We start from the raw sequence: 17,554 nt of genomic DNA, 5'->3' as shown, positions 1-17,554 counted from the left end.
TTAATGTACTTTTGCCACTTCCTGAGGGATGAAATAACCTTAAAACACTTTAACTTCATTTCTCCATTTATTGCCCTCTCAACTTATGTATCACCATTATCATCTTTTAAACTATTATATTTCTCTCTATACTTTGTTCCCCAGAAAACTCTCTTATTGTTGTTTTATACAATCAGTATTCATTTAGATGTAGCCACCTTTTTGCTGCTCTTCATTCCTTTCTACTTTTTCATGCTTCCATCTGGGATAATTTTCCTCTTGTCGGAAGAAGTCCCTTTAGTGTTTCCTTTCTTTTTTTTTTTTAATGTTTATTTATTTTTGAGGCAGAGAGAGACAGAGTATGAGCAGAGGAGGGGCAGAGAGAGAGGGAGACACAGAATCTGAAGCAGGCTCCATGCTCTGAGCTGTCAGCACAGAGCCCGATGCGGGGCTTGAACTCACGAGCTGTGAGATCATGACCTGAGCTGAAGTCGGCTGCTCAACCGACTGAGCCACCCAGGTGCTCCTAGTGTTTCCTTTCTTAATTTCATCTTTTTTTTGTTGTTGAAATATGACTGGGGTGTTGCCCAGGGCCCCTTGTCCTTGCTGGGCCCTGCACTCCAGTTTTTGTTCTCCACTCCTCCTGACCTCGCAGTTGTTCGGCCTTTTGGCCACTGCTTGTGAGTTGGCAAATGCTTCAAGGAGGAAACCTTCTTATTGGGCTCACGTCTCCATGCTTCCTTTCTTTGTAGGATCTTTACCCTTGAAGTCCTCACTGCTCTGTATTTCTCCAATGCCTTCCCGCAGATGTTTTATTAATATCTTGACCAGCAATTGTTTCTGTTAGGAAGGTTCATTTGCAACAAGATAGCCTGTCATTTCTAGGATTAAAAATCTTGCCTGGTTATTTTTTGATTTTGAACTCCTGACTGGTGGCTGGGGGATGTTCAGTGTGTGGAACTCAGACATTATTGCCTCATATTCCTGTTATGAATGCGGACATAAATGGCTATTATGCATGTACATATATGTCCATGTAAAATGTACACATAAACATAGGAAACATACCTTATTGAGGCACATACAGGATCTTGTCTCCTTAACCCTTTGTAAAGGTATAGAAAATTCTTGCTTGTCAACTACTTACAAAGCCTTATGTTCCCTTATATTCTTGTTTTCTGAATTATTTTCTGTGGTATGTGAACGTCCCACATGATATTAATAGATTCTCTTTGTTAAGGTGGGGCTAAGGTCAATGGATATGGGAAGCTGTACATGGAATCCTCTCTTTGGAGACTCCCAACACACAAAAGCACATTAAGCACTCTGAATCATGCACATAAACTTATTTGATTATGAAGTCTTTTTTGGGGGAATCCCTATTCCCATCTGTAGGTAAGTCTTGGGAAATATTGTCTTAAAGCAAACCGAAATCCACAAAATCCTACACCAATAGGTATCTGGTGTTCAAGGGTCTTCGTCTTTACAAAGATGAAGTGCCACCCAGTGTGTCCTCAAACATGGATATTGCAAGAAGAGTCTGAAAGTATGTACATCAGCTGTTGGGTTTGGAGGACTGGAGCCCCTCTGCTATTCAGTGGTTTAAAAAAGGCAGAACTTGGGGGTGCAGTCATTCTCAGCTCTTTGTCTGTTTGTGCCTCCTGGAGTGAGACCATCTGCTTGGGTTCCCTTGGCCCCAGCCCAGCCCAGCTCAGCATGGGGTACCCATGTGTGTTGATGGAAAATGATTTTTGATTCTCTTAAGACCAACCTCTCCCTCACTTCACCTACCTCTTGGAGGTCTTGCCGCCCCTCTGTACAGGTGAGAGGGTGAGACAGTTGTGACGGAATACACAGAGCTTCTGCTCAGCAGCCAAGAGGCCTGGGTTCAAGTCCTGGTGCTGTGTGACCTTGGGAGAGTTAACCATGGAGTAGCGGGTGAGAGCATGGGCTTTGGTGTCAGACACACTCAGCCCTTCCACTTCCTTGCTGTGTGATCATGGGCACGTCACTTCACCTTCCTGTACTTCAGTTTCCTTAACTGTCAAATGGGGATGATGATAATACTCACCTCGCCTTTTCCTTGTTGTGAGAGCGAAATAAAATAATGCATGTCAAGTACAATCCCTGGAACACACTAGGCACCTGGCAGATATCAACTATTATATAATTTAGTCCAACCTGACTCCATCTGGGCGAGAGGAGAACTCCAACTTTTCATGATGCTTGAGGGTGAGATAGAATCTGGAAAGTGAAAAAGAGTTTTGTAAACCCTTGGAGACAAAGGGAAATCGAGGCAGTATTTTTCATTACTGCCCTTGATGCTGCCTCCACCCTTCTGGCTGGGCAGGGCAGGGTGTGGGGATCGCATGAGCCTCATCCCTACTCTCAGCTAGAACCATTTCTCCATTACAGAACATTGGCAAGAAGATGTCCTGTCAGCAATTCATTGCCAACTTGGACCAGCTGAATGATGGCCAAGACTTTGCCAAAGACCTGCTTAAGGTAAAATCTGTTAAGGGTTCCCATGCTCACAAGTGGGTGGGGAATAGGTGGGGAGGAGAGAGATCTCTGCTCCACTAAATCTTGACAGTCTAGAATTTTTCTTTTTCTTTTTTTTTTTTAAAGTTTATTTATTTATTTATTTTGGGAGAGAGATTATGCAGGCTGGTGCATGAACAGGGGAAGGGCAGAGAGAGAGCGGGAGAGAGAATCCCAAGCAGGCTCTGTGTCATTAGTGCAGAACCTGATGTGGGGCTTGATCTCACAAATGGTGAGATTATGACCTGAGCCAAAATCAAGAGTTGGATGTTTAACTGACTGAGCCACCCAGCTGCCCCTAGATTTTTCAGAAATGTTTATTTATTTATTTAGTGTATGAGAGAGAGATAGAGAGCAGGGGAGGGGCAAAGAGAGGGAAACAGAGAATCCCAAGCAGACCCTACACCATGAGTGCAGAGTCGGATGGAAGGCTTGAACTCATGAACTATGAGATGATGACCTGAGCTAACATCACGAGTTGGACACTTCACCAACCCTGCCACCCAGGAGCTCCTAGATTTTTTTAAAGTAATCTTTACAACCCAACATGGGGCTCGAACTCGTGACCCAGAGATCAGGAGTTACATGCTCTACTGACTGAGCCATCCAGGTACCCACCTGACAGTCTAGGTTTTTAATACTGGGGTCAGGGCCACCATGACTTTGGGACAGAGTTAGTGAACATCCAGTTCAACATTTGACTGTTACGTGTTCCCTGAGTTAGGCAGAGGGATAGGCTTTATGAGACTTGTTTGTGGCACTCCATTATCATTATTGCTGTTATGGCAATCCTCAAACCTTCCACCAATTGTTACAGCTGCCATGGCCACGACCACCACCTTGATCACCGCTGCCACCTCCACCACAACTATTAATGTCATCACCACAGTGAAAAACCCACCCATTTTTTCAACATCACCAGGAATTAAGGGATTCTAGTTTTCTTGTGAGGTTAGAGCCCAGGGCAGAACTCAACAAGCCTTTTAAGCCTGGTCAGTTCTCTGCCTTGGGGGAAAGAGGAGCCAGTTTATGGGGGTGGGGTAAGTGATGAGTTCAGTTTTAGACAGTGGGTTTGAAGGATATGGTGATGCCAGGTAGGTAGTTGGATAATGAGTCTGGAGGTCAAAAAATAGAACATTGTCTCCATCACTCTTCTTACCATAATTATTTTTTTTCACCATCAAGGAGTGCTTGTTAAGAAGTATATGTGAGGGTCACCTGTCAGCATCTGTTGTGCTAACCGCTCAGAGCCTTCAGCCTGCTTCAGATTCTGTGTCTCTCTCCTTCTCTGCCCCTCCCCTGCTTGTGCTCTGTCTCTCAAAAATAAATAAACATGAAAAAGAAAAAAAAAAGAATGTATTTGTGAGATCAAATGACCCCATCTCCCCACCCATGCCATCTACCCAACCTCCCATGCAGCCATCCTTTCATCCATTCACCTACCCAGAAGCTCATTTACCTGCCCCTATGCCCACCCATCATCCACACATACACCTTCTACACCCATGAACACTCACTCACCCACTCGTTTCCCCACCCATCCACCTACCCACCAACCTGTCTGCCCAACTCATCATCAGATCTATTCACCCATGCATCTGAACAATCATCTCCCCACCCACCCCACATTCATTCACCCATCCAACAAACAACTGTGAATCAAACACCCATTTTGCCCCACTGGCTGAAATGATACTTCACTACATCCACATTACTAGAGATTCAGATTTCTTTGACTTTTCATCTGAAGTCATCTCTTTTTCTTTTTCCCTGTTGTAGACCCTTTACAACTCCATCAAGAATGAAAAGCTGGAATGGGCCATGTGAGTAGTGCCCATGGGCACAGGTATGGGGAAAGTGAGTCACTGGGAAGGAAAAAAAGGGAGTGGCTGAGGGTGCAGGGAAGTCACTTCTGTCACTCTCCATGGTGCTGATATCTCCCAGCCCAGGACTCTGGTGACCCCTGTCCAGCAGGTCAGCACCACACGTTGAGTTCCCCTTTGGGTACATTTTTTATCTTGATAAAAAGTGTGAAGTGTTTACACTGGTATGGAATAGATTAAACTGTGACTTGAGTTTCATGATGGCCACAACTTGTTTTCTATACTGCAATATTGCCACTATTCCCAATGATGATAGTTTCCTTCTTGGGAGGTAAGCAGGCAGGAAGCATGAGACCCCAGTGTAACTGCTCTTGGTAGCGGGGAGGGGCAACTGTTGCCATAACTTGTTCCTCTGCAAAGGCAGTGAGACCTGGAGGTGCCCAGCCATCTGGAAAGAGTTGTGGTGATCTTGCTGGGTGGGGAGACTGAGAGGCTCCTGGGGAAAGCGGCTGCCCCACCCTCCTGTGCTCCCCAGGGCACCTTGGTCTTTGGGTACATGTAGAGATCCCAGGTAGGAATTGTGAGGAATTCCAACAACACTGGGAAGATCTGGCATTTTTCTACCAGGGCTCTAATGGGGATCCTAGACTTTAGGGGCCTCATCTCCTGGCCCACCTTTCCCCAACATGTTTGTGGGGCTTGGTCAGCAGCTTCAGGCTGGCCATGGGTCACTGCTCCCTGGGGCTGGGCTTTCAGGGTTGGATGGAAGAGAAGAAATAAGGAATAAAACCAGTAAGGTCTCCAACTTTGTGGTCAAAGAGTGCTTGGAGGATTGGAGCTTGAAGGCCAAAAATCAAAGCTCAGAGGACAGGGGTCAGAAACAAAGACTAAGGAGAGGGGTCAAATATATGGATCTGTGATCTGGAATTGGAACCTCTTTACCTCTTCTCTTCACCTCTGACTGCTTCCCAGAGGAGTGGTTGGTGAAGAGGGAGCATGTCCGTGTGGGGCTTAGGCTTTCATGGAGGTGGTGTTCAGGCCTCCTATTTTCCTAGTGATGAAGACGAACTGAGGAAATCACTGTCTGAGCTGGTGGATGACAAGTTTGGGACAGGCACCAAGAAGGTGACACGGATCCTGGATGGTGGCAACCCCTTCCTGGATGTTCCACAGGCTCTCAGTGCTACCACCTACAAGCATGGCGTGCTGACTCGGAAGACTCACGCCGACATGGATGGCAAGAGGAGTGGGTGTCAGGCAGGGGAAGGGCCATGGGGAGGGATGCCAGTCTGGGGGGAGGGTCTGGCCCCATGGCTGCTCGTCTGGGGTTGCACACCTAGGTAGACTGTAAGGGGATGTGGGGGAGGAGATAACTGGGGTGGGTGGTTGTGGCCGCACTACTCTTACCCCCATCCCTAGCACCCCGTGGGAGGCGTGGCTGGAAGAAATTCTACGCGGTGCTCAAAGGGACCATCCTGTACCTGCAGAAGGTGAGAGACTGCCCCCAGAGTCCTTACCCAAAAAAGGCCAGCGCAGTCTTCCAACCGGCCCCTGCCTTGTGGTGCTCAGAGGGTCCCTGGCAGGACATGGGGCTTAGGCAGATGCTGGGTCTTCCCCTCATTAAAACCTGACTCAAGCTCAGTCAGAACCTTGGGTTTTCAGGGAAGGGCCTTTTAAGTGCCCAGGAGTCAGAGGATACCCAGTGGAAGTTCTCTTTGGCCTTGGGACAAACCAGGGTGTGAAGAGGAGAGGCTGGAGTGCTTTGTTGGGGAGGGCATGGCACCAGAGTGGCAAGAGCTGAATGAAGAATGGAAGGAGAGCAAAAGGGGGGGATGGCGAGGGTCGAGGAAGTGTGGGCTGGCAAACCAGAGCCTGGTGATGACAGAGGCTTGCCCGCCCCCACCCCATCTGTCCAGGATGAGTACAGGCCTGACAAAGCTCTGTCTGAGGGTGACCTGAAGAATGCCATTCGTGTGCACCATGCTCTGGCCACCAGGGCCTCCGACTACAGCAAGAAGTCCAATGTGCTCAAGCTGAAGACAGCTGACTGGAGGGTCTTCCTCTTCCAGGCACCGTAAGTAGGAGTGGGAGCCCCCCTCACTCCTACCCTGGCCTCAGGGCCTGCAGCATCGAGCCTACCCTGCACCCCTCTCCTCATCCATCTCAGGCGGGGTGCCCTGCACGTCATCCACACGACTGACAGCTGGGGTCGCCCAAAGTAGAGGTTCTCAAGTGTGATCCTCAGCATCTCCTGGAAATGTGTTAGAAATGCAATTTCTTTGGCCCCACCTTAGACCTATTGAATCAGAAACTCTGGGGCTGGGCCAGCAGTTGTGTTCTAACCAGGCTTTCAGGTGATTCAGTTGCACGCTGAAGTCCCTACGTCCAAGGCAGATGGAGTCTTAATGAATCATCCTTTACTGTAAATCAGGGTGGGGAAATGGATGGGAAAGACTTGTCCTGTAGTTTCCCTGGAAGACCTCTGTACACTCCCCTTCATCCTGTCCTGTGACTTGAGATTGGAGTTTCATGTGTCACATGAGCTTAAGAGGAGGGAGGCTGGTAGGTGACCTCTCAAGATGGGAGTGTGTATGCTGGACGAGGTAGTGGGGAAGGGACAGGAAACCCGAGTGGGGACACTGCTTGTCCAGTTATCTCCAGGTTCGAGTCATCCAGGGATCACCTGCTGACTCTAAGTCCTCTCACTCCGGGGCCATTAGCTCTGGACCTGGACAGCTTGATTTTCATGTGAAAATCCAGGTCTTGCCTAGCCTCTGGGAGTGAGAGGAGCTCTGTACATAGACTTGACCAGGCCCATCCAACCCCCATCCTGCCATCCTCCCTCACTCCTTTGTCCCCCTTTTGTGAAGGGATTGATGGCCTCCCTATGCCAGGCTAGTGCTGGGGCCTGGGGCCTGGGTAGGGGACAGGGGGTCCTACTGTGAGAAGCTGGTGCCATCTCCCCTCCCATCCTGTCCTCAGGAGCAAGGAAGAAATGCTGTCCTGGATCCTTAGGATCAACCTGGTGGCTGCCATCTTCTCAGCCCCGTCCTTCCCCGCGGCTGTCAGCTCCATGAAGAAGTTCTGTCGGCCCCTGCTGCCCTCCTGCACCACTCGCCTCTGCCAGGTACAAGCTCCCGGGACCCCAACGCCACCTCCTCAGGCTGTGTCCAGCCAGGCCCCCTGTTCAGCAGCCTCCACCTCAGCTCCTAGATGGTGCCTGATCTTGGGCTAAGAGACAAAGTGAAGAGGCAGATATTCTCCTCCATCCCCATTGCGCCCCACCCCCATTTACAGATGGGATGACTGAGGCCATACACCACACGGAGGCTTACATTCTTCTCTGCCAATGGGGGTGTATCCTGTGGATGTCATTGTGAGTCTGTGGGCATCGTGCGTGTCTGAGCATGAATGCGAGAGAATGTGTGTGCCACAGGGAGCTGGGGACAGGTGAGACTCGGCTGGCTCTTTTGCTGTCCTGATCTACCCTTAAATATTATATTTGTAATCCTAAAAAAAAACCCAAAAACTACGTGACTTTTTCAGGGGTAGTTTGGAGAGGAGAGGATAAATGGTAGAACGCTACTTGGGAGGTGGAGGGCAGGAGGGGCTCCATGCCGCCTGTCTTTGTCAGGGCCCCCTTCTGTACTGGGCCCTTGCCTTGGATCTCTCCATTGAGCTACCAGAGCCCCTGTGCACGCACATGCAACGCACACACACACGCAAACCCCACGCAGGCATACACCATACAGGTACACACACACGTGCTCTCTCCCCGCACCTCCACTGCACACACGTGCGCATACATACGCACACAGGCGCAGCCCACTGCTCACACAGCATGAAGCGGTCTGGCCATACTTCGGTGGGTGGCATGTACGTGTGCACCTGTCTGTGAGGAACAGTGTCTCTGCCTGTCTTTGGGTATGATCCTGGGTCTGTAACCATGGAGTCTGTCTGGGGGAGAATGCGAGAGAATGTGTGCATCCTGTGGAGCCAGGGGTAGCAGAGGCCAGGCTGTCCCTTGGTCCATTGTATTTGTGTGTGCCCATGAGAGTCCCTGTGAACCGGGGTGGGGGCAGACTGCATCTGGAGTGCTGGTGTGCCTGTGTCAGCGTCTACACACACGTTCCAGTGTGCGGGCCTCTCATCTCCTTAGCCTGCCGCAGATTTATCCAGGAGAGTTGATGCTGATGAAAGCAAGGAGCGGGGAGCGGGAGAGTGGAGGGCCACTCCCTCAGGTCCTCCACATACTTGATGTCCCCGGCCCGGCCTCAGTTTCCCTTTGGTGAAGCAGATCCAGCAGGCCGGGATTAGACCCACCCCTGTGCCGTCCTGAGAGTGGGCCCTCACAGTCCAGGCCATGTCTTTACAGGAGGAGCAGCTGCGTTCTCATGAGAATAAGTTGAGGCAGGTGACTGCAGAGCTGGCTGAGCACAGGTGTCACCCTGTCGAGAGGGGCGTCAAGTCCAAGGAGGCCGAGGAGAATCGGCTGAAGGAGCACTATCTCACTTTTGAGGTGGGTTCTCCGTGGGGCCGATTGCGAAGCTCAGGGCTGGGGCAGGAGGAGGAAGCCAGCTCTTCTCCTGTCGCCAACATCATTCTATAGCCAGGGACTCCTGGTTTGGGCGCTCCCCACTTTGGGGGTTCCCCTGAGGTGCTCTTGAGCCATGCATGGCCTCCTGTGGGCCGGTCTCTGCACAGTCCAGCTGCCAATTGTTAATCAAGCACTGTGCCCTCACCTGTGTTTCTCAAAGAGCACCAGGCAGGTACCACCCTTCTCTAAGACCCTCTTCACCTCCATGCCCCCCATGACCCAGCCGCCCACTCCGGAAGCTGTTACAACAAAACCACAGACCGCTTGAGCCTGTCTGCATGGCCTGCTCCCCCTTTTGTGTCATTTTCCTTTTTTGCACATGTTTATCAAGCACAGCACCTAAGTTCTCCCTTCTTCCATCTTGCCTTTCCCTGCCCCCTCCTGCCCCCTGATGCTCTGCAAACGGGGCTGATGGAGCACCACTCTCACTGGGTCAAGCAGAGGGGGGCAGCTTGCGGGAGGGAGGTGGGAACACTTGTCCCTTTTGGACAGCCTTTCTGTTGACCTGCTTGCAGGAGTGGACAATATAGAGGCTCAGACAGCCTCTGGAGCAGGAAGGGCAGGAAGTAACCAATCTCAATCTCTAGATTTCCACATTGATTTTCTGTTGAGGTATGAGGAAAAGGGAGTTCCCACAAGAGATCCTGACCTTTAAAAAAACATAAAGCTGTTCAGCTTTTGAAATCTTCTCAGACCCACTCTCTCTGCAGCGTGAACATAGGGATGGCAAAAGCTACAGTGGACTGATCTCTCGCTAATCGCCAGGCAGCTGCGATTCCCTTCACTTCCCTTGTACTGATTGATTTCATCCTCATGTCAACTCTGTGAAATGAGGTCTGTTATTATCCCCATTTTACAGATGGGAAAATTGAGGCTTAGAGAGAGCAGATCACTTGCCTGAGGTGACAGTTAAGAAGTGCTGGAGCCTGAATCCTAACCGAGGCAGTCAGTCGGATTGGAATTTCAGCACCCCTGTCTTTCTCACTTCCCGCTGGCTTAACTGGGGGAGGGGGATGGGCCCAGCAACGAAGGGTCTTTCTGTTCATGTCGCAGAGCTGTGTGAGAACAGTGTCTCCTCACCTGTAGTCCCTGCTTCTTCTAGGATCTCGGCCTCCCCTGACTGTGGTGAGGGCTGGAAGCTCAGAGTCAGGCCCTCAGACACTGCCAAATCTCCCCTTCTAAATGTTTACCAATTTATAACACTTTAAATAGCTTATGAATGTACTACTCTGTCCATGCCCTCACCAACACTGGACACTACTGAATGTTTCAATCATCACTAATCTGAGAGGTTTAACAAGGGGTATCTTATATTAATTTGGATTAAAAATGTTTTAATTGTGGCAAATACATATAACATCAGATTTATCGTCTTAACCATTTTTAAGTATGTAGTTCAGTAGTATTGAGTCTACTCACATTGTTATGCAAGTAATCTCCAGAACTTTTTCATCTTCCTAAACTGAAATTCTACACCCATTAAACAGCAACTCCCCAGCCCCTCCCTCTGCACTCTGCCTCCCACCCCCAGCAACCGCTGTGCTACCTTCGTCTCTCTGAGTTTGACTCGGTACTTCGTATGAGTGGAATCCTCCAGGATTTGTGGTCTTGTGACTGGCTTGTCCTCAAGTTAATCCACGTTGTGGCCTGTGTCAGAATTTCCTTCCTTTTTAGGCTGAATAATATTCCATTGTATATAGATACCACTTCTTATCTTTTCATATACTGCTTGACATTTGGGTTGCTTTCATCTCTCGGCTCTTATAAATAGTGTTGCTATGGGTGTGCAAATATTTCTGAGATCCTGCCTTAAGTTTTTTTGGGTATATGCCCCAAAATGGTATTGCTGAGTCACAAGATAATGTTATTTTTCACTTTATTTTTTTAAGTTTATTTATTTATTTTGAGAGAGAGGGGTGGGGAAGGGCAGAGAGAGATGGAGAGAGAGAATCCCAAGCACGCTCCACACTGTCAGCGTGGAGCCCGACGTGAGGCTCGAACTCAGAAACTGTGAGCTCATGACCTGAGCTGATATCAAGAGGTAGATGCTTAACCCACTGAACCATCTCGGTGCTCCTGTTATTTTTCACTTTCTGAAGAAAAGCCATACTGTTTTCTACAGCAGTGTGCCATTCCAGTGTTCCCTACATCCTCACCAACACTTAGTTGCTGAGTTTTCTTTCATAGTAGTTGTCCTAATAGGTGTGAGGTGATATCTCATTGTGATTTTGATCCGCATTTCCCCGATGATAATGATGTTGAGCATCTGTTCATGTGCTTATTGGCCATTTGTATGCCTTCTTTGGAGAAATGTCTAGTCAAGACATTTGCCATGTTTTTAATTAAAAATTTTTAATGTTTGTTTATTTTTGAGAGACAGAGTGCAAGCAGGAGAGGGGCATAGAGAGAAGGAGACACAGAATCTGAAGCAGGCTCCAGGCTCTGAGCTGTCAGCACAGAGCCCGACGTGGGGCTCAAACTCACAAACCGTTAGATCGTGACCTGAGTAGAAGTCGGACACTTAACCGACTGAGCCACCCAGGGGCTCCAACATTTGCCATTTTTTTTTTTTTAATTTTTTTTTCAACGTTTTTTATTTATTTTTGGGACAGAGAGAGACAGAGCATGAACGGGGGAGGGTCAGAGAGAGAGGGAGACACAGAATTGGAAACAGGCTCCAGGCTCCGAGCCATCAGCCCAGAGCCTGACGCGGGGCTCGAACTCACGGACCGCGAGATCGTCGCGGGGCTCGAACTCACGGACCGCGAGATCGTGACCTGGCTGAAGTCGGACGCTTAACCGACTGTGCCACCCAGGCGCCCCACATTTGCCATTTTTTAATTGAGTTGTTTGTGTTTTTGTTGTTGAATTACAGGAGTTTTGTAATATATTTCATAGATTTCTGGATACTAGACCCTTATTACATACATGATTTGCAAATATTTTTTTCCATTCTGTGGATTGCCTTTTCACTGTGTTGTTCATGTCCTTTGATGCATATGAGTTTTAAATTTCATAACCCCATTTGTCTCTTTTTAGTTTTGTTGTCAGTGCTTTTGGTGTCCTAGTCAAGAAATCACAGCTAATTAACTTGAAAATTTAAAATTGTGAGTGACATTTCTGTGCATGCCCCTTGCCTATTTTTTTTATTGGGTTGTTGATCTCCTTTTTTATTGATTTGTGAGAGCTCTCTGAATATTAAGGAAATTAGTCTTTTGTCACATAAAGTACACATACTTTTTTCGTGTTTTGTTGTTTGTCCTTTGACTTTGTTTTTGGCCTTTCTCTGCCCTTTTTCCAGAAAAGCCGTTATGAGACCTATATCCACCTCTTGGCTGTGAAAATCAAAGTGGGCTCAGATGACCTGGAGCGGATTGAGGCCCGGCTGGCCACCTTGGAAGGGGATGACCCTTCACTCCGCAAGACGCACTCAAGCCCGGCCCTCAGTCAGGGCCACGGGACTGTGACTGGCAGCAAAGCCATGAAGGATACTGCCGGGCCTGATACTTAGCTGGCATGGATGGGCAAGCCCCAGAGGCAGGCAAATGTCCCCAGAGGGGTCAGTGAGCACAATTCCAGCTGGGGGCTGCTTGCACCAGCTCCAGGCAGTCGACAGGCAGCCAGAGGGGTGCAGAGAGCCCTGTGGGCCAAGGAGATGGAGATGCTTACTCATGGCGTTGATCTTGCATCTTGGGGTTTTTCCGGGCCTCAGACCTTCTCCCCAGCCCTCATATTCCTCTCCACCATGGAGCCTCATTTTGTAGGCCAGTTGTATGCATGTTCTAGACACCATCTCACTGGGAAAGGAGGACTGGCCGCTGGCTTCCCAGGCCCTCCCCTCCTCACAAGTTCCTCCCCTCATCTCCCTTATTTCCAAGGGCAGGACTTGACTCCAGGTCTCAGCTTGGATCCTCGGCTGTTCCCCTCCTCCTTCTTCAGACTTGACCAGCAGCGGGTCTGCAGACCACCAGCACCATCCTCTCCTCCCTCCACCTTGTACCTTTTGGAACCATGCCCTGTTCTCCTGTCTCCCTTTGCAATAATCCAGGACCCGGGCCTGTTCCCTCGATGCCAAGTCGTCTCCACTCGTGTGTGCGTCCACCTCACCTTCCATTTATGGAGGCCACTACTGCTTTCTTTTATATGGACAAAAATGTATATATATATAAGAATTATATATATATATATATATATATATATATATATATATATATATGGAATCCCTTTAAAGATGATTTTGGAACTGATATCAGGATGAAATATGATGAAGGAAAAGCCTATTTCAGCACTCCACCTGTTAGCAAGGAGGGCTGCTGGGCTGCTATCTAGTCCCTTGGTGGCCCTGACACTCTGGGAGGGAAGGTGGAGGTGGCACTGAACCCCTCTCACTGCTTTTCCCCTCTTCCGGCTGACCTGTGACTTACTCTGCTCTTACAGTTGATGCTTTGGAATAAGTAGACAGTGTGTGTATATATGCCACCCCATCTGTCCCACAGGCATTGCAAGGTGTGAGTGGGATGGACCATGGCCCTGTTTATATTTTGGTCTTTATGTTGGTGCTGCCAGGTCTCTGAGCTACAGAGGTGGCCTCTTGTACAGATCTACTGCTACAGGAATAAAAGACACTCTGCCTTGCCAACAGCCACTTGTCAACAAGCCCAAAGATGTTTGTCGGGGGTGGGGGGAGACGTTATGGAAGCCAGTAATTTCTGGTCTTGAAAAAAAAAGGGAATAAGAAGTGGCTGATTGTTCTTTAAGTTGATACTTCTTTCACTTTTCTAGTGACTCACAAAGGCTAGCTAAGGACATGCTTGGGAAGGGTAGACAAATCTGCCCTGCGATGATCACAGACTAGCATCCTATAAACCCTGCATTCCTCAGACTGACAAGTGGTGGGGGTGATGGGACCCTCAGTGTAGCTATGATGAGCAAATCCTTTATATTTTTAAAATAGATTAGTCTGGGCAGCACTCTGACCTCAGTGGTAACATATTTAGTTAGTTGCAAGGTTGGCTTATCTATTAAGTACCTAACATTTACAAGCACGCTCCCATTTGATGCAAGGGACGTAGAAGTCTGTGAAAATAGGTAGTGATTTAAATCCAGGTTATTTAATTTGGATCAGCTGAAGTGTATTTTATAGCCAAACCATCTGGCCCCTTCATTTTGCTGAGGGGAAGTAAATGTTCATTTAAATGAAATCGAAAGAGCAATGTAATGTAAAAGAGCTCTCTGTACTATCTCCAGGCTGGCTCAAAGGTCTCTGATTTTTGGGGTCAGTTTCCCACCCTCCACCTCACGAGGGTGGGTGAATGAAAGCAGAGGAGCGGGCTTCTGTCTGCTGCAGACAGATCTGCTTCCCTGAGCACTAGTGATGTCTCCCATCAGTAAAAAAAATCTTTAGTTCACTTTCTTAATTGTATAATTATTTATTGTAAATTATATACATGTACTACTGTACTAAAATATTATGTACATTATAAAACATACACAAAAATAGAAATTTAAAAAGATGAGATGAAAATAAATCTAAATCAGAGTTCTAATATTATTTTCCTGCATTCTAACGGACCATCACATTCCCCCACAACCTCTGCCCCTAATATGCCCATTTTCCAGGACTGTCCAAATCCAGAGGATGGAGGACCACAGGCAAGATGCAGTAAGTGGTTTGCGCCACCGGGTGGTCCCTGCAGACTCAGGGACTTCTGGGGACTGACCCTGGATCACAGCGTTTCTTTGAGCCTTCATTTTCTCATTCAGTGAAGGTCAACAGTGCCGCACACTGTGCTAGGTGCTGAGGATACTGTGGTGAGAAGAGGACTGAGCAGCTCTCTGTCCACCTGGGGCTCACAGTCTAGTGGGGAGGGGGACAGGACGTCACCATTACCATTTGGGAGCCTGGGAACGCTGGGGAGAAAACAAAAACTGACCTGGCAGAGAGAAGAAGAAAGATTGGAGGAGTGGGGAAGACCACCAACTCAGGAAGTCTCCAGAATGTCCTAAGTGCTTGTGGGGGACAGGGTGGTAGTAGGGAAGCTGCTTGACAGGGCTATACCTCTTCCTGATGGGCCACTAAAGATGCCCTAAGGCATCAATTTGGGAGGCACAAGGGAAAAAGAGCCTCTCTGATCACACCGGCTCCCAGGTCCCATTCACACTTGGGAAATGAATGGGTGGCAAATTAGATTAGGTTCTGGCCTTAGACTCTCAGTAGGTATTTTAGAATCCAGAGCAGCTAACAACGCTACCAAATCACTTGATACAATTATTTGGGGTCATGAGAAGTCCAATGGGTTCACCGAGAGGTCACTCACAATTACTGGGGTTCACAAAGAGGTCAGTGGGTTCACTGAAGTCACAGAGGTGGTTTCTGACTGAAAATTTAGAAGGTAACAGCAACTCCGAGCCCTCAGAAGGGTCATATTGACACTGAGGGCTCCCGAAAAGGCCAATAGGTTCACCAAGAGGTCATTCACGACCATTGGGGTTCACATAGAGGTCAGAAATCACATAGAGGAATTATTGGCTGTTAGAAAAGCTTAAAGCCAACAGCAAACTCAGAGCCAGCAAAGGGATTTGGATGAGATCATCAGATGGGCCCTGGGAGAGGTGATTTGCAGGTTTATGTACGATTCAGTTCTTTATTTTCCTTTGTTTTTTTTTTTTTTTTTTTATAACAGGTACTTATCCCCCCCAGCCCCCCACAATGAACACCGTAACTTTAGTCCTTTCTTTACTTTTCCCCATCACGTCCCTTCACCCAGTTTTTGCCACTCTGCGTGATTCAAGAATGCAAGGCACAGGATACCATCATCATCATCAAATTAGCCACTAATAAGCATCATATGCCAGAAGCAATACTGGGTGCTTTATAGATAATCTCCACAGTAACCCTTTGAGGTAGGTATTGGCATCACCCTTTAACAGCTGAGGAAACAGTGGCCTAGAGAAGTCACATAGCCCGTGAGGGGCGGAGCTAGAATTTGAACTCCGCCCCTCTCAGCCTTAATGAAGCCTCTCTGTCCCTCCCATTTGTAGGTCTTCAAAGCGACCACACACATTCTGGGGGCGATCGTGCATGTGTGCACACACGTCAACCACCTGAGCTCTTTGGATAGACGACTTCCTTGTGTCCGGCTGGAACATAAGGGATCCTGGCACTGGTTTAATAAATTAATCAATGAGGGAAAAGGCTTATGCACCCTGGACCGCCATCTGCCTTCTCCATGCCTTCCTCAGGGACTGCAGGTTTAAACAGGCCCTGGTTCTGAGGGGCTATAAAGTTGGGAAAAGCACAACACCCTGTGGGCTTACAAGCTGCAGCAGCTGTGGTCTTCCTGGCAGCCAAGGGTACCCATTATGCCACCTTGCATGTCCAGGCTTTGCCTGTGACATGCTTGAGGCCCCAAGGGTCATCTTGCCTCAGCTGCCCCAGTGCCAATCCCACAACCCTTCCCTCCTCACCCACATAGGCCCGGAAATTGTTGCCTCAGTCCAGCCCCAGGAGCTCCAGGGTAGGAAGTGGGCCAGAGGTCTGAGGCTGAGCTCAAAGCAGAGTAATCTGCATCAGCCCCTTGGCCAGGTTCCCCAGAAGCCAGGGGGGATACCTGGTGAATAATCTTGGAGGAGGGAGGAGGGTTGGAGCCTGTCCTGGGAGCTGAAGCCAGGGAGATTAGAGGAACAGTCTCTTCCTCCCAGGGACTAGCCTGGCCCTCTCCAATCTCCACCCCAACATCCATCCATCTCCACCCAGGTTCTCATTCTCACCTGGGGGCTAGGCACACACAGTCAAACATGAGTTATTTCTGATTTTATTTATAATATAAAAATGTTCAAGTGTCAACAGTCAGGTGTTTGGACATTTCAGGGCAGGGTTCTCATTTGTTTGTTTGTTTAAACAATTACCTTTTTGACAAATTAGCAGTGGACCCAGTTTTGCGGGGTGGGGAGGGAGTGGAATTCGTAGGTGGCTTGGGGTCTGGAAGGAAATGGTGTTACTTTATTGCTAAAAGGGGAATCAAATACACTGTGGAGTGGCTCTTCTCGGTCCCAGCGTGACCATGCATCCAATCTAAAGAATCTGAAATGCAAAGGACATGCAGGCATAAAATAGAAAAGACAACCTGTAAACGAAGGTGCTGCAGAGGACGGAAGGGCATCCTGGAGGCCACAGGGGAGGAGGAGCTGGAACTTTGGGGCCCTGGCAGAGCTGCCCCCTCCCTGGGGCCGGTGCTGTTGGGAAGACCTCTTAGTGCCCCCTCCCTTAGCAGCTATGAGGAGCAGGGAGGCCCCCTCCCCATTCTGGTTGCTGTCGCTGGGCCTCAAGTCTCCCCCCCCCACAAAGTTACCTGACCCCAACTCTAGCTCCAAGCCTAGGATCCCCACCTTCTCCTCGCCTTCTCCTCAGGGTGTCGCCTTCTCCTCAGGGTGTCGGGGGCCTGAAGATCTTGCCTGAGGGCAAAGCTACTCCTGTCCTCATTTCCTTCCTCAGGGCGGATGCCCTCCCAGCCCCCACCCTTGCCCCCACTAGCACCCAGCAGTCTTTTCTTTGCCGGCTTCCTCTCACCCCTGCCAGCTGGGGATCCTACAGTCCCTTCAGCCCCACCCCACC

The 17,554-nt window shown here is 49.0% G+C and overlaps 1 protein-coding gene across 5 annotated transcripts in view; it reads left to right on the top strand.

Annotated features, from left to right (window-relative positions):
* PSD2 (pleckstrin and Sec7 domain containing 2) overlaps window positions 1-14,486 on the top strand; it is a 56,499-nt gene extending 42,013 nt beyond the window's left edge. For 4 of the 5 annotated variants that reach the window (XM_053907436.1, XM_053907435.1, XM_053907432.1 and 1 more), the window contains 8 exons: window positions 2,396-2,484; window positions 4,300-4,343; window positions 5,399-5,589; window positions 5,763-5,833; window positions 6,260-6,417; window positions 7,326-7,470; window positions 8,719-8,862; window positions 12,242-14,486. In XM_053907436.1, coding sequence (XP_053763411.1) covers window positions 2,396-2,484; window positions 4,300-4,343; window positions 5,399-5,589; window positions 5,763-5,833; window positions 6,260-6,417; window positions 7,326-7,470; window positions 8,719-8,862; window positions 12,242-12,451 — 1,052 coding nt within the window. In that variant the 3' untranslated portion in view covers window positions 12,452-14,486. Of the gene's footprint in view, window positions 1-2,394; window positions 2,485-4,299; window positions 4,344-5,398; window positions 5,590-5,762; window positions 5,834-6,259; window positions 6,418-7,325; window positions 7,471-8,718; window positions 8,863-12,241 lie in introns of all 5 variants that reach the window. The other variant, XM_053907437.1, reaches the window with a different exon arrangement.
* Window positions 14,487-17,554: the final 3,068 nt, after the last annotated feature.

The sequence above is a fragment of the Panthera pardus genome, unplaced genomic scaffold (genome assembly GCF_024362965.1).
Source record: "Panthera pardus isolate Hobbes unplaced genomic scaffold, ASM2436296v1 HiC_scaffold_2, whole genome shotgun sequence".
NCBI lineage: Eukaryota > Metazoa > Chordata > Mammalia > Carnivora > Felidae > Panthera > Panthera pardus.
The sequence above is the reverse complement of the archived record's forward strand: the minus strand, read 5'-3'. Positions and strand labels throughout refer to the sequence as shown.